Source organism: Ixodes scapularis, unplaced genomic scaffold, assembly GCF_016920785.2.
Source record: "Ixodes scapularis isolate PalLabHiFi unplaced genomic scaffold, ASM1692078v2 PGA_scaffold2__306_contigs__length_199485367, whole genome shotgun sequence".
Classification (NCBI taxonomy): domain Eukaryota; kingdom Metazoa; phylum Arthropoda; class Arachnida; order Ixodida; family Ixodidae; genus Ixodes; species Ixodes scapularis.
In genome coordinates, this window is record NW_024609857.1 from 40,630,414 (window position 1) to 40,646,017 (window position 15,604).

Consider the following 15,604-nt stretch of genomic DNA (forward strand, 5'->3'; position numbering starts at 1 on the left):
AAATAACATATCTGCATGAGTCGACGTCCACGCAAGCCTAGTATGCATGAAACCAAATAAAGAGGTTGTGGGAGCCTGTAGCATTCATTTTAGTGAAAAGCATATCAGCGAGAAAAACTATCTTGTTTTTGTTTTTCTTGCTGACAAGTTTTGGTTTGTTTGTTTTATTTTACTGATATTAATGCAGTTTGCAATGGTATTTCTTGTTATAATGAATATAAAGCTTAGGTGAACGTCACCTCACAGGGAAATGTTGTTTATCTCTTGTACCTTTTGATCCAGGTAACATCAGGCTCTCAATCTTTCGTGTTCTCTCACCGTCGTTAGCATCACAATCTCACGGAAATTCAGCTTCCTGCAATATGTAGTTTTCGTAAGAAAACAAAAAAACACGGCTCTCTCTCTTTTTTTTTTTTTTTTTTGAAAACACTTTGTCAAGTGTGCAAAAGTGAGGTGTCCCTCGTGTACCCCTTCTGCTGTGGAACGGCGAAGTTTAGCCTCATTACTCACACCGACCATTATGCTCATGTGCAAAGGTTATCCGAGTCCCACTTGTATGCGCTTTAGCCGGTTAAAATGCTATACATAATATTCCGGTCACTTCCGTTACGGATATTGTTTGTATGCTTATTGAAGGCAACATCTCCGGAAATTTTCGTTGCTTCGGTATCTCTCTTTTATTGTGTTATGCGCGTCCATTCACTGATAAAATGGTGTAACGTTGTAAAGTTTACTGCGCAACTTTGCCGTAGAAGATGTCCGCGAAATAAAAGACACCGTGAGCCGCGGCCGGAGGCCGCGGCCATCGAGCTGGTCAAGCGCGGTCAGCCGCTGTCACGCGTGCGTCGATGTTCGTTGCTGACAGGGATGGGCAGTATTTCAATTACAAGTATTTGAAATATGTATTTCAAATATTTTGTCTATTTTACATTTGTATTTAATTACAAATTGGGCAATGTATTTGACGTGTGTATTTATATACTAAAACGTGGGTATTTCAAATACAATTGTAATTAAATACAATTTTGTGGGCGAAAATACATCCCTCAAATTTATTGTCACTGTCCAGAGCAGGAAGAAAACTACGTTCTGCGCCGAATGCAGTGTCTCTCAATCAAGCACAAGCGTTTAGTGAACAAGGCGGTAAGTTGGGCTATACTCCGCGACAACTTTTCTTGGCCATGCAGTGGAAGGTACAGGCCCGCGTCCCCTCTCCCATTTCGAGTGTACGCAGGCTCTCCTCCTCCCCCATTTCCGGGGAGAGGATGAGAGCCTGCGTACACTAGAAATGGGAGAGGGGACGCGGGACGTACCTTCCACTGCATTGCCAAGAAAAGTTGTCGCGGAGTATAGTTGGTTTAACATCGTCAAACGTGAAAACAGCGCAAAAAATTGAACAAAGGACAAGTGAAAGGAGTGCACGGACAAAGCGCTGACTGTCAACTAAAGTTTAATTTTCAGGCGAACCAGAAAAATAAACACAGAGCATAGGAAAGAACCAATAAAGACACAAAAATTTTTTTACAATTCAACCGACAAGATTTCTACACGTCATCACCCTCACACATGCCTGCCATTCTCCCTGATAAAAAGGACCTCATCATCCCCCAGGTACACCGACGGTGCGCTCACACATTGCCTTTCCCCTTTAGATAAAATGAAAAATGCCTCGTCAATCTCCCTGGCGGTCTTACTTTTATTGCGCGCCAAGATCGTCAAGTCATGAAAAACAGGTACGCAGCCGCACCTACTACAGTGAACCGCTAAGTGGCCAGCGGGGGAGTGATTTGCAATGTGATGTAAGCCACCGCACTCCTTTTGTACCATGCGCAGTGGGGGTTGTGTATCAGATCCCCTTCACATGTGGTAGGGTGTACACTGGACAAACGGGGAGGTGCGTGAACGAGAGGGCGAGGGAACATTCCCTTTCTCTCCGTTCCTCCCCCGCTGGCCACTTAGCGGTTCACTGTAGTAGGTGCGGCTGCGTACCTGTTTTTCATGACTTGACGATCTTGGCGCGCAATGAAAGTAAGACCGCCAGGGAGATTGACGAGGCATTTTTCATTTTATCTAAAGGGGAAGGGCAATGTGTGAGCGCACCGTCGGTGCACTTGGGGGATGATGAGGTCCTTTTTATCAGGGAGAATGGCAGGCATGTGTGAGGGTGATGACGTGGTAGAAATCTTGTCGGTTGGGTTGTAAAAATTTTTTGTGTCTTTATTGGTTCTTTCCTATGCTCTGTGTTTATTTTTCTGGTTCGCCTGAAAATTAAACTTTAGTTGAAAGTCAGCGCTTTGTCCGTGCACTCCTTTCACTTGTCCTTTGTTCAATTTTTTGCGCTGTTTTCACGTTTGGCGTTTAATGACTTTGTGATTACGGTGCTAGTCCAGGGCAAGAATAGTGACGAAATCGACGTTCACAGGCAGACTGGCTAAATAATTGCCTGTGACAACTTGTGATGCTTTCCAGCCCGGTTTCCATCCATATTTTTGCCTGGAACATTCTAAATGCGGGGGTCGTCCAGATTTTCGTAACTGGTGCGAGTTGCAACAATAGAGAGTTTTAGTAGATCGTTCCGATACCCCCGATAGCCCCGATAACGATACTATGCATGCTCAAGAAAGGCGGTGGCGGAGTATCGGGTATCGTTATCGGAGTCATGGGAACGATCTACTAAAACTCTCTAATAAAAAATTCCCTAGCTAGTGCTGCGCGTCTTGGTCGTCTCGGTTTTTTGTTGGTCTATACCAAAATGTAATCGACAAAAAAAAGCTGCTTGAAGCTCTGTACTTTTTTCACCTATTATGTCCAAGCTGATTACATTTTTTTGTGATTATATTTCTGTTACGTTACTAGAGCCTCGCACACTAACTCCGGAGTGTGCGATGCAAAATTAAAATGAGATACCCAGAAACCCGTTGCAGGTGCCCTGAAGTCGCTGACGCTAATTTTGAGAAATGTATTTGGAAAAGTATTTGGAGGAGACCAAATACATTTGGTTGTATTTGTAGCTTGTACTTAAATGCTTCTCTAGAAACGTAATTAGATTTGTAATTAAATACATTTTTGACAAAGTATTTTGTATTTGTATTTCGATACATTTTTGCATGTATTTTGCCCATCCCTGGTTGCTGACATGACAACAGAATTATGTGCGGACGCGCCTGAAGCATATTCGAAGCATATTTGCTTTGTATGCACATGGATGCTTCGAACGCGTCTGCAGAAAGCTTTTTACGTGAAACGTTCTTTGGCTTGTAAAAGGGGGGGGGGGGGGGGGGGGTTTACAACGTGTTTTAGTATGGATGGGTGGATGGATGCATGGTGCTGGCCCTTTTGAATCAGGCGGTGATTTGCGCGACCGAGCCAGTGTTCCTTTTCTTTCTTAACCTTTTATTACCATAGAGTTATATATCTACAGATTTATTCTTAAAAGCTATACACGATCCGTACGACGGAGGCGCCGCCTCTGTACAACCGGGTGCCCACACCTTCCGCCCTGCGGGTCGCCCAAAAGGAAATAAGGAAATATTCATCCTTCCCTCGAACTATGCCACCGGTCAGATAATTTCTTCTTGGTTCTATCTCCACCTTCCCCGTGTCTATTTTCCCTTCACTATCTCTAATTCCCAATACGTTTGTTAAATTACTCGCCTCTTCAGCTACTACAGGGTGAAGCACCTTACAGTAAAGTATCAAGTGCTGAGCCGTCTCCTCCTCCTCCTCCCGACAAGCTCCACACTCTACTTCCTGATATCTAGGTCTATACGTCTTAGACCGCCACACGGGCACCCTCGCCTCGAACAATAAGGAGCTCCCCCTAGAATTGTCGAAGATGGGCCCCTTACTAATGTCCTTCTTAAACGATCTGTACATTTCCAAGGTCGATTTATTCTGCATGCCTGCCTCCCATATTTCCCTTTCAGTTTCTTAAACTCTCTTCTTAACCTTTATTTTCTCAACCGTCTCCCCGCTGTTGTTCGTATATTTATATCTAAGTTTTCTAGTCCGCTTTCTTCATTTTGTATCGACGCTTCTCATGTGTAAATTGCTAAGAACTCTTCGTGCCCATCGTTCTGCATCGATTTCTCTTGAGCTATTCTCAAATTCTATCTTACAGCTGGATTCCCTGCCCTCGAATGAGAACCATCCCATATCGCTCTGTACACCTTGGTTCGGTGTTTTACCATGTGCCCCCAGAGCCAATCTACCTACTCCACGTTGCTTTATATTTCTAGCTTTGTCTGGACATCCAGTTTTATGCACGAAACTGCATTTGCAAAAGCCAGGCTCGGAACCATAACTTCTTTCCAGATATCCCTCGCCACTTTATACCCGTTATAGTTCCACAGTGCTCTATTTTATACTACAGCTGCATTTCTGTTACCCTTACCAGTTACACATTTTGAAAGTTCATTGAGGAATATATTTTATACCCTCGTTATTCCATACTCCTAGACACTTGTATTTATCGACTCGCTCAATCCCTAATCATTGAATCTTTAGCACTGCAATTCCGTCATCATTGAACACCATGACCGATGATTTGTCACAGTGATACGGGCTTGAAATGATACACGGCAACGCGCCCACTGGCGGCCGGCGTAGTAACCAGCCGTTGCTATGAATGACAACGCAGCGTCCTCTTCGAGGACCAGCCAATCTGGCGCGAGCAGCGTTGCCATGCCACTGTCGCCTACCGTTTACAAATACGGTGCCGGGTTCGGTAACGTTCCGGAGCCATACCCGGAAAGTTTCACGTGTGCAGACTTGTGTTCGTTACTTGAAAAATGTAATGAATTACAATTACAAATTACCGAGCCTCAAATGTAATGGATTACCGTTACAAATTCTTTTCGCTGAAAAGTAACGGATTACTTTACTCGTTACGTTACAAATTACTTTCACGTTACTATTTCCGTATAGTTATCCAGAAAACAATACAAACAATTTTGATATTTTTCAAAAATGTTCTGCAACACGACTTTTCATGTATCATACGCCCGTATTATGGTAGTCCTCCTAAAAAATAAAATATTGGATTTAAGAGAAAGAGTGTAGGTGCAAGCTGGCAAGGCACCGAAAGCTGCAACCGCACCCGTCATCCCGCCAGTTTACGACCTTCGGAAAGGATCTTTGGAATTGCGCAGACAAAGCTAGCGGTGCGCATGCTCAGTAGCAGCGTCTACCTCCGCTACGAGATTCGGAGCTAAAGAAGCGATCTACGAAAGCTCCCTTTTTACTCGGGTGTTTCGCCTGTTATTCACAAGAAAAGAAAAACTTGGTTCTAACGTTCCAATGTATAGCCAATGCAGAATGCAAGTGACTCAGCTTGCCTTGATATGTATCCGTAGGTTAGAGTTTGTTGTTCTTGCTGATGACAATGTTTGTTTGTTTTTCTTTTGGCAAGCAAAGTATGCACTGAAGCTCTAGGTTGTCCGTTCTCCTTAATCCCCTGAAGTTTTAACATCTCATTAAGACGTGGCCATGGAGACGACGGTCACTCCATGACCGAAAACTCGACCAGTTAGAGAAAAAGTAGCGGTTATTGGTTATCGATCGTTCATCGGTTCTCACTTTCATACTAATATTTATGGAGGCCAGAGGAGGGTATAGAGAGCGAGAGAATCGGTGACCATCGGTCTCATAAAACAATAAAGGCTCACACCACTTCCACGCGTTCTCTCTCGCTCTGTCAGCACTCCTTAGATGACCTAACTACCCCCCCCCCCCTTTTTTTAATGTTGACAGTTGACTGTAAGGTGAGGATCTCACTCGACCACCATGCCCAGACAAGTATATTAAAAGAAGTACCGCCCGTACCCTCGAAGACGATGCTCTTAGCCTCGCTCCGGGCGCTTTTCAGCCGTGCCTCAAGAGGCTGCTGGAATACAGTAGCGCAGATCAAGACAAAGAGGATTCGACCCACTCGCGCGTGGCTACATCGTCTGTTACGCGAGTTGTGAACCCGCGAATCCAGGGGGTACGGACCCGCGTTTGATGTCTGTGCAGGTGGCGGGAGACGTCGAAGAAGTTGGAAAGGATGAAACGGTGTAAAAGACAAAAACAAATAAACACGAAGAGCTTTCTCCTGCCCGGGAGAAGAAGAAAAACACGATGAAAAACGACGGAGAGCCTACTCGGCGTTGTCTTACTTGATATTTGTCTTTCGTATATTTGCACATGCCTTGCCCGTTTTTCTAGTGGTTCTAGTAACCGGTCATAAAACAAATAGTGTTTTCTTTTCGGCTATTCTCCTCTTCCTGATGTTTTCTATTTTGTTGTAGTTGCTCTCTTTATGCTGCTGAATGTTCTGTTCGTATTGCTCCAGTTACTGTATTATGCTAATTTTGTTTAAAAAGTAACGAGTAGTTAAACGAATCCGTTACCAATATTTTGTAACGAAATTACATAACAAATTACTTCCGAAAAAAGGTAACGTGGCAATTTCAAGATTACTTCAAAAAGTAACGGATTACTTCCCAAGTCTGCACGAGTGTAACACAATTGCCCAGCAATTTGCTACACAATTTTGTATGACCACACAAGGAAGGAACACCTCAAACAGTATAGAGTTTTAGGGAACCGTTTTTCCACGTCTGATACGGCACAATGGGCCCTCCGGTAAGCACCGCGCATGTCTTACCGCAGAAGATTCGCACATGCGCAGTTTGAACCGGAGGACCCATCGTACCGTATCGGATGAGCAAAAACCGGTTCCCTAAAACTCTCTAGTGTCTACAGACTCTCTTTTGTATGATGAATGAGCAGTGTGACCGGAATGACGGAATGAAGAAACGATGCATGATTGGGTGGACTGGATCCTAACATGTGAATCTTAGAAACAGGATTTTCAGTCTTAGCAAAAAGAGAAACTTTTTTTTTTTTTTGTGTATGTCTGCGTTTTTGTTTCAGTTAATGATCGATTCCTGCGCTTCTATTTTCTTACATAACAATTTTAGAGGAGGCGACAGCACTCAACGGAGAAAACTCGAGGAAGAGAAGCGGGGAACTATCGCCTCTATTCAAGTGACAGAGAAAACTGTCACGGCCTTGCGGTCCAAATGGGGAACGGAGGAAGGAGGTTGCAATGCAGGCCGCTGGAGTGGCGAATGCAGCATTAAGCACAGGAAACGACGAGGGACTGAGATTGAAAATGTTTACACCAGGCAATACGCGTTCTGTGCTAAAGTTAAACGTCGTGCTCGGCGTCGCAGTCCAACGGAGGTCATTCATGGCTGACCGGAACTTTCATCCATAAGAGATCTCTGAACAAGCGTAGCATAATGACACTTGTGGAGGACGTTAAGTACTCTACACCCGGATTGACGTATTTGATGCATGACCAGTATACCTGGGCGGCGAGCAACCTGTCCGTAGGTGTAGAGGAGGGGCCCATAATTTGATTTCTGGGAAAGGAGAAAGTTGAACCAGCTGAAATTTTTAGAAGGTAGCAAGAATAGTATGAGGAACAAACACTGTCACGGACAAGAGTGTACGAAAGATGTCCATAGTTTGACGAAGGACGACACCCGCTGAGAAATGAACCGCGCGGACACGCTCGTTTGACAGCAGTCACGCTATACAGGAATCGCGGAGAGCTGCCAAAATGATGGCAGCGGTGCCTGAACACGCGCGAAAAAAAATATATATAAAAAACAACCGCATCTCCACGTGGTGAATGATGTTGATTGCGACGAAGCTCTGGTGGTGCTTGTCTGCGTAGACGCAGACAAGCACCACCAGAGCTTCTGATTCGAAGAGCGAGTGGGTGTCGTCGTTATAATAGTGGCCGATAACTTTAGCAGAAAACAAAGCTGTATTTACACTGATAAAATAAACGTATAAATATTTACATTGAAGAATCTCGGTCATTTCATGGCGTTCGTCTCGTTCGATCCGTCCTGTTCGATCCGATTGCTTGCCTTCCGCTGGCGTTCAGCTCGTTCCGTTCACTGACGTTCAGCTGGCGTTCAGTTCATTCCGTTCACTGTCTGGCGTTCACCTGGTGTTCCGTTCGCTGATCACTCTCGCGTTCCGCCCATTCCGTTCACGATCAGTCTGGGGTGCTATGTTGCGCTTTTTGCACTCCCAGGAGACTTGGAAGAGGGAAGTGACGTCAACGACTAGAGCAAATCAGATTGGATGTTGACAGAATAAAACAAAATCAACATCCAATCTGCATTTGCTGCGTTGTTGACGTCACTTCCCTCTCCCTAGTCTCCTGGGAGTGCAAAAATAAAGCCCCTTGATAAAAGCGTTTTTTACAAGTACCGCCAACCATTGTTGTGGAAGCGCGCGAGACACGTGCCATGAGCGGGTGCTCCGCCGCCATTCGCTTCCAAGGCCCGCTTATTTCAGTGCTGTGCCGCCATTTGCTTCCAAGGGCCGCTCGAGACATGGGCCTCGTGCACTCGCGCATTTGACGCTACTTGCAAGACAAGCGCAAACACATCGAGGGGCTTTATGCAAAAAGCGCAATATAGCCCCCCTGGTGTTCCGCCCGTTCACCAACACTGTTCCCCCCCCCCCCCCCCCCCCCGAAGTCCTCGATCTTCTTTCTCTCTTGCTTTTTCGCGTCGCCAAGATTTCTTTTTCTCGTTTTCTTCCTTTTAGAACACAGTCACGCGCTCTCAGCCAAAAGCTGAACAGGTTTCACTCGCGAAGGCCACAATCGGGGGTGTCGCGGGTGAAGTGTAAATGAATGTTGTTTTTATAATCCGTTTCACCTTATGTTGTACCGCAGAGAAGGCTAGAAGCGCGAGCTCATAGCGTTACGAGCTGCTCTTAAAGGGGCGATGCAACGATTTTTGTATTTTGTGCAAATATCGCTTAGAACGGATCCCTGACGTTAATGAACTGTGAAATACCCGTTCGTTTTTCACCACACGCAATCGAAGTCACAGAAAAAAATAAAGAAAAACGAGCAGAGTTCACTCCCTCAGCTCGCAGCCAGAACAAGCGGCCAAGTGATCTGGAGCCGATTATATGCCGCCAATGTTGATCACAGCCATGCGCTGGGGTTGGCAAGGCACAGGACACGCGCTGAGTTCCAGACATTGTTATGGTTCGGCTGTTGTCGTCATTGCAGCGATTGGACACAGAGCACTACCCGAATGCTTCTCGAGCTATCAATTATCACGAGCCCAAACCGAGTGCCTACGCAATACTCGGGTCCAATCAATGAGCCGCATTCAAATATCGTCACTGGGCGGTACTCCTACCGCCCAGCTACGTCATCAGGTTTTGCGAAGGAGAGATTGAATGAAAACACTCGGTTTTGTCCTCGAAATTACAGCGCAACAAAGGAATTTCTTGCTCAGTGGCGTTCCGTGCGAGTATCCTTGAGTCCCACTAGTGCCAGTAAGCTCGTGTAAAGTTAAAAACATTCCAATTGAATATCGTTGCATCGCCCCTTTAACTCACGAGAGCTTGTCGAGATATGCCCTGAAGCTAGGAGCTTGCGGTACTGCGGTACTCCATAAGGTGAAACAGAGTATAGTTACTTTCCCACTGTATATAGTTGGCTTAATTTGTAAAAGGGGCATCTTGGGGCATCGGGGCTCGTGCCCCCCCTGGTGAGATGCGGCCCGGGGGGGGGGGGGGGCAGAGCCTTTCTTGGGCCATGATCTTTACTTGTCTTCTTAATAAGCGTTTGACCTGGTATTCTGCAGCCGCGGGCTTTATTTGTATTAAAGAGAAAAGACTCGTGGCCGAGTGGATTACTGCTTCAGAAGCACAAGGGCCTGGGTTCTACTGCCACAACTTCGCAGCTGGCACAAGCATTTCGTTTTTCAGATTTGTGCTCGCCGGCGCACGCGCCGTGGTACAGGCAATGAACACACGGCTACGTTTGCACGGTGATTGGCATTGACACTCAGCGACGGATACATGGCGATATACGTACGCTGTAAAATGTACCCCCTAAAATAAACTACTAATAATCGCCGATGTAAAAAAAAAAAAATTTGCGCGTAAAAGCCCTTCCTCCCCCCCCGGAAAAACTTTTCAGCCCGCCCCCCTACCCCCCTCCGGGAAAATGGTAAGTCTACGCCGCTGTCCACAAGACCCAACATTAGGCAGTCTTCTACTCGGGGTGGACTGCGTACCTGTAGTGAACTCGTACAGGTACTTTGGGATTACACTCACAAAATACAGAGGACTACTTGCAAGAGCGCCACGCCCATCTCCACCAAGCAGCCATCAGAGGAACCGGCATACTCCGCAGACGGAATCTCTGGAGTTGTAATAGATTCGTTGTGACCCGGGAGCTGTGGAAAGCGGTTGTGGTGCCCGGACTGCTGTGGTGTGTGCCCCTGCAGATATCCGAGCTCACATAGAACGTAGGCAGAGGGAGGTCGGGCGCCAAGCGCAAGGCTGCCATGGTACAGTAGCAAATGAGGCTGTCCAGGGCGATTTGGGATGATCCTCTTTTGAAGCCCTTGAAGCTACCAGTAAAATCGCTTACGACGGACGACTCCGACATATGAACACCTGCCGGTCGGCCAAAAGGCTGCAGGTACACTCATCTGACTGGGCTGCAAACCCACTGGCAGAAACCCCTATACCAGCTCGAAAAGAAGCACGGCTTCTTTGACGACCCTGTCCACGCGTCGTCGGCCACGGAATAGGAGAGAGAGGTCCCGAAAAAGGTTCGCGACCAGGAAACAAAGATGTCCAATCGAAGACTACGCTCGATGTGTACGTTGCACACAAGAGGACCATCGACTCGGAGGCTAGGCTATGCGATAATAGCCTGGGTAGTCGTCTGCTATTTGAGGCACGAGCCGGGGCACTAAGAACGCTGTCTAGACGACACTATGATTTCACCGTGAACACGAGCGTGGGGCCCACGACGGAACAGTAGCACACATTGCACTGCATGTGCAGGGCTCCGGGCAACCCGGTCAGGAGACAACGACCGAGACCTTCAAAGCCCCCTGGATCTTGCCGAAGTATTGGGCTCAACTGTTTCTAGAGATGGACCCCAAACTATTGAGGTTAAGCCCACCAGCGGACAGGCCTGCCTCGAACGAGACTACGGCCTCCAGTGGCCCGCATAAGCCTCCTGTCGAAGCAACAAAGAGACGATTGGAGGACTGGTAAAAAAAAGATCTACCTTAGGGGGCAATAATACACAAATGCTCCCAGGCTTGGGCATGAATATTGTTCGAGCCCGCCCGATCTAAAGGAAACAGCCGCATTATCATCATCATCAGCAGCAGCTTAAGGCCCCTATATAGACGCTTTGCAGCAGCTGTGCATGGACGCCGCCATAACTGACCTTCAGTTTTTGTTTCCTCTTATTTCGCTTATTTCATTTCATCATTACCATAGCAGGCCAGGTTATTGCCACATTAGATTCAACTGTGTCCTTTTCTAAAGCATCGGTCTTTGTAGAGGATCGTCAACTACCGTTTCAGTTGCTCGGCATCTCGGTAAGACAAGAGAAGGTCAGCAATGGCGGCTGTAATTTGGCGCGTGTGTAAAGCGTCTATACTTTAATTTAGCTCGGTCTCGGTGGACGCCAGTGACCCACGTTTCAATTGTGAGTTTCCCAACTGAGTGTTCTAGTAACATTGACTGAAACGAATGTTTGATGAGAAGCTGAGGTCGCAAGCTGCGTGATTTTTTTAGACGTTTTGTTATTGTGCATGTATGGAGGCTGATCATAGCCCCCTCTTACTCATAAAGCCTGGCAGTTCGACGACGGAGCCATAGAGTGCCCGGTCGCAGATTTGGAACGCGAAAACCCGGTAGCACAAAGCATTTCTCGGGGAACTTGGACGTCAGCGCACAGCTTTTGCAGCGGTGAGGACCCAAAACATGGTTTTCAAACCCGACGAGGAAAGAAGCGGTAGCGCGAGGAACGCGAGGAGCATGAGCGGACATTCTATCGCTTGGGAGGAGTGTGTTTCGGCGGGGCGCCCGTCACGTGGCTCTCCTCTCATCTGTTGTCTGCCGCTCTACCTTTTCAGTTTCGGCGGCCGCTTCTCGTGGCGATTTGCCAGGCTTTGGCGGCCATAGCTGTGTGCGCGAATGCTGAGCGCGTGTTGACGGCGAGCTTCTACAGTTCTTTTGCAACGTGCATTCCGCACCTTCAAGAGTGCCGATCTTAGCATCCTATTGATGTGAACTCGCTCTGAGCATGCGCTCTAAAGAGCACCCACAGATATGGCGTCCAGTGAATACTCCCTATGGATGATGCTATGGGCTGACAGATGCTTGTATTCAGACGTAGCACGTGCAAAATTGAACGTATGCGCTTCCAAAGCCCGGCGGAAGGCATTAAAACGACTATTCGGGACGAGATACAACCGTCGCGCTCTATAGCAGCCAAGTTGAGAACCCAACCCCAGGGGGGAACAACACACATTACTCGTTTATGTTTCTGACGCATCGCTCGGGTGACGTAACCTTAAAGTTTCGTCAGCGTTCAGCTGGGGTCGTGTTCGACCGGTGCAGTGCCAGTTGAAAGCGAGTGTGGGCTATCTGTGATCGAAAAAGGAAGACGACGTAAAGAATCCAGTACACAGGCCTCGCATTTGGGTAAAACAGAAAATAAACAAAAAGTAAAAATAAATACTCAGATATAAGCTGGACAAAGCGCCCCGTATACATTTCCGTCGCGTGTCTTTCGGGCTCAACGTGCCAACCGCCGCCTTCATTCGCACATCAAACTTTGAAGTCGACCTCCACCCCGCACTTGGCGTTTTTTCCACGCCCAGATAACGGTCGTGAAAAATCCTTGGCCCTCGTTACGGTCAACCGATTACGTGCGAGACTATGAAGATGGAAGCAGTGAAAATGCTCTGTCTTGATGTACGGTCCCTTTGCCCCTGCCTTTCCTGCTTCCCCGTCACCGTGTGGTGAGTGTCCTTGAAAAGCCCATAGGTACGGGCAGACAGAGGGGACCATCCAGTAACACGAGGAAGCGATGACGTCCTCCGGTTATTGGTCGGTTCTTGTTGCGTGAGCCGCCGGCGCTGCGCCTCGCGAGAAGGGGCAAGACACGCAATCACATTGGGTCGAACTTGAGACGCCGAGGCACCTTGTACACAAGCACTTCGTGGAATTGTTTCGTTTCTACTTATAGCATTCGACGGGTCGAACTGACGGCATTTTGAGATTTAATAAAAATTGTCAGCCGACGAAGTCTCCATTTTTCAAATCCAGGAGAGTGGAAAAACGTAAGGAGAGGACAACACGAATCCCCAATAGTTAGAGATCCAAGGGTTCACAAATGTCCGTTTTTAACCAGCTTGCCTGCATCCTTACATGAAGACTCCATGTCATTTGTTTCTAGCTTAATTGCGCGCCAATGATTTTTTTTTGTCGAATATTTTTTTTTTTAAATTGTGAGAGTCATTTTCGTTGCTTAATTTGTTTGACTCATTATATCTGAACTCAAGCTGGACTTATAAGCTTGAGGTCAACGCGTGCGACAGATATTCGCGCACGCATTCAGTACGGGATGCTCACGACATTTGAAAAGTGAAGTTTGGGTGATTGATACGAATAATTCTATAAAATAATGCCCCCCCCCCCTCAGATATAGTCAATTTTTGAACAGTTAATATTTGACATCCTGCTTTTAATGCCTGTTGTAAACAATTTTGAAAGCATTGGTGGTTTGAGGGAATTCTTAAAGATTTGGACACAAAAGAACAGTGGAAGGCTATAGAGCCATAATAATAACCTGCATTATTACTATAAAAAAGATATATATATATATATATATATATATCAGTAAATTGTAGTGTCAGTTACTGTGGGCCCGCTCATTGCTCTATAACTTTTTGTAAAAGCGTCTCTGCTGTTTACAGCCTCACCATATAACGTAAAATCTACACAGCATCAGTAAGCGTGACGCACCATCCGAGAGCACGTATTCAGACGTCAGTGTGCGATTTGGCAATGTATCAATCACTGCTGCCTTGGCCCTAAACTGGGCTGGCAGTTTGGTAAATAAATAAAAAATAAATTTGAGGGTGTTTGAAAAAAAAAAAAAACATTTAGTTGTAAAACGTAACTGCGAATGCGCTGTTCCCCCAGTGACGTCATACAACGCGCGACATCGCACAAGGGAATGGACAGGCTAGAATGCGTATATAAACACGCGATGAAAAATTGTTTTCAACACTTGTGGATACACCAGAAAGCCGAACTAGAGCGCGTTGCCAACCCGCGCTTGGGTTTGCCGGTTTGCTTGTGCGGGTGTTTACAAACAGTCACGTCACCAGTTCGCATCACCGGTACACGCTTGCGCGTGCAACCTCGCCCAATAAATCCGAAAACTACCAACATGCTTTATCGATTTTACAGCTGAAAGACGAAACATAATTTCGACAACGAGAAAAAGAAAATCGGAACTGATTACGATATTTTAGGGTGTACTACTATCAAGCGAATAGTTGGATAAAAAGTAGCGACATTACCTTTTCCTTTCGGAAGAGTCTTGGTGAGAGTAGCGGCATTGCGGCGACGGCTTCGCTTGCCTTCCGACCGAGACAGTCGTGAACAACACCAACACAAATATTTATCACGCCGCTCACACGCACACGTCCAACGAGCCAAGGCACACACGGCTTAGTGCTTTCGAATCGGAGGAAAACGGGAGCCTTTTTTTCATCGAAGAGTACGCTCTTTGAGCGGAAGACCGCGTGACCACCTCACATCGTGCGCTCATTGGTTGAGGATCGTCGTGACGTCAGAGGGCGAGAGTGCCAAGGCGCCTCCGGGCCTTTCTTTTCCTCCAAGGCCGTCCGCCGACGGCCCGCGGAGGAGCGATTGTTATTCATGGCAGGGAGAACCCGAAGGCGACCTGTCGCCTCTTCGCGTTAATCGATGACGTCATAATTATTTCCTCTCGAGGGTTAGTTGCTCAGTTTTCATCTTGTTGTGCGGACGCGCGCATCGAGATTGTCATCTTGAATTACCTAATAATTGACGAAAGATCTTAGATTCCGCACGACGTGCCTCGAGGAGCAGGTGTTCAAACAAAAAGCACATGTGCGTCTTTTTTATATCATGCGTTTACGTCAAATTACGTCAAACAAAAAATTACGTCAAAAAGTTTTTTGCCAAATCTTTTTTCTTTTTTTTAGGTTTGCGCATTTTTTAGTTTATAAGAATGTATCCCATAATATAGTTATATTGTGTTTAAAATAAATAAGATAGAATTTGTGTTATAAAAAGAAAATTGTTCAACAACAATACAAGAGAGAGTACGAGACGAGCGCACGCGCCATATCTATTAAAAAGATATATTTCCCGTGCCGTGCATGAGTGGAGGGGCACCCATGCACCGTACTTTTGCACCAAAAACCTACAGTCACCGATAGGGTGAGAAGGACAGGGCGTCTCTTCTCAGCGCCCGGTCTCCAAGCACGCGCTCCGCGGTTTCCGCCGTGCGCTTTTTGCTGCGCGCGCTTTTGCTGCGCGCGCGTGCCCGAGAAGACGCACGAGGCGGACAAACGCTGTCACAGTTGGGAAGCTCGCGCGGGAGGAGCGACAACCGAAGCTCCTCTCTGCCGTTCTCACCTTATCAGCGACCACATTGCATATATATACGGAGTAAATGTGTCTGGGAAACTTTAAAAAA

General features: G+C 46.7%; 1 protein-coding gene across 1 annotated transcript in view; it reads right to left on the reverse strand.

Moving 5' to 3' along the window:
* LOC8026588 (GRAM domain-containing protein 4) overlaps positions 1-14,663 on the reverse strand; it is an 83,401-nt gene extending 68,738 nt beyond the window's left edge. The window contains exon 1 of the mRNA XM_040498463.2: positions 14,439-14,663. Coding sequence (XP_040354397.2) covers positions 14,439-14,477 — 39 coding nt within the window. The 5' untranslated portion in view covers positions 14,478-14,663. The remainder of the gene's footprint in view (positions 1-14,438) is intronic.
* Positions 14,664-15,604: the final 941 nt, after the last annotated feature.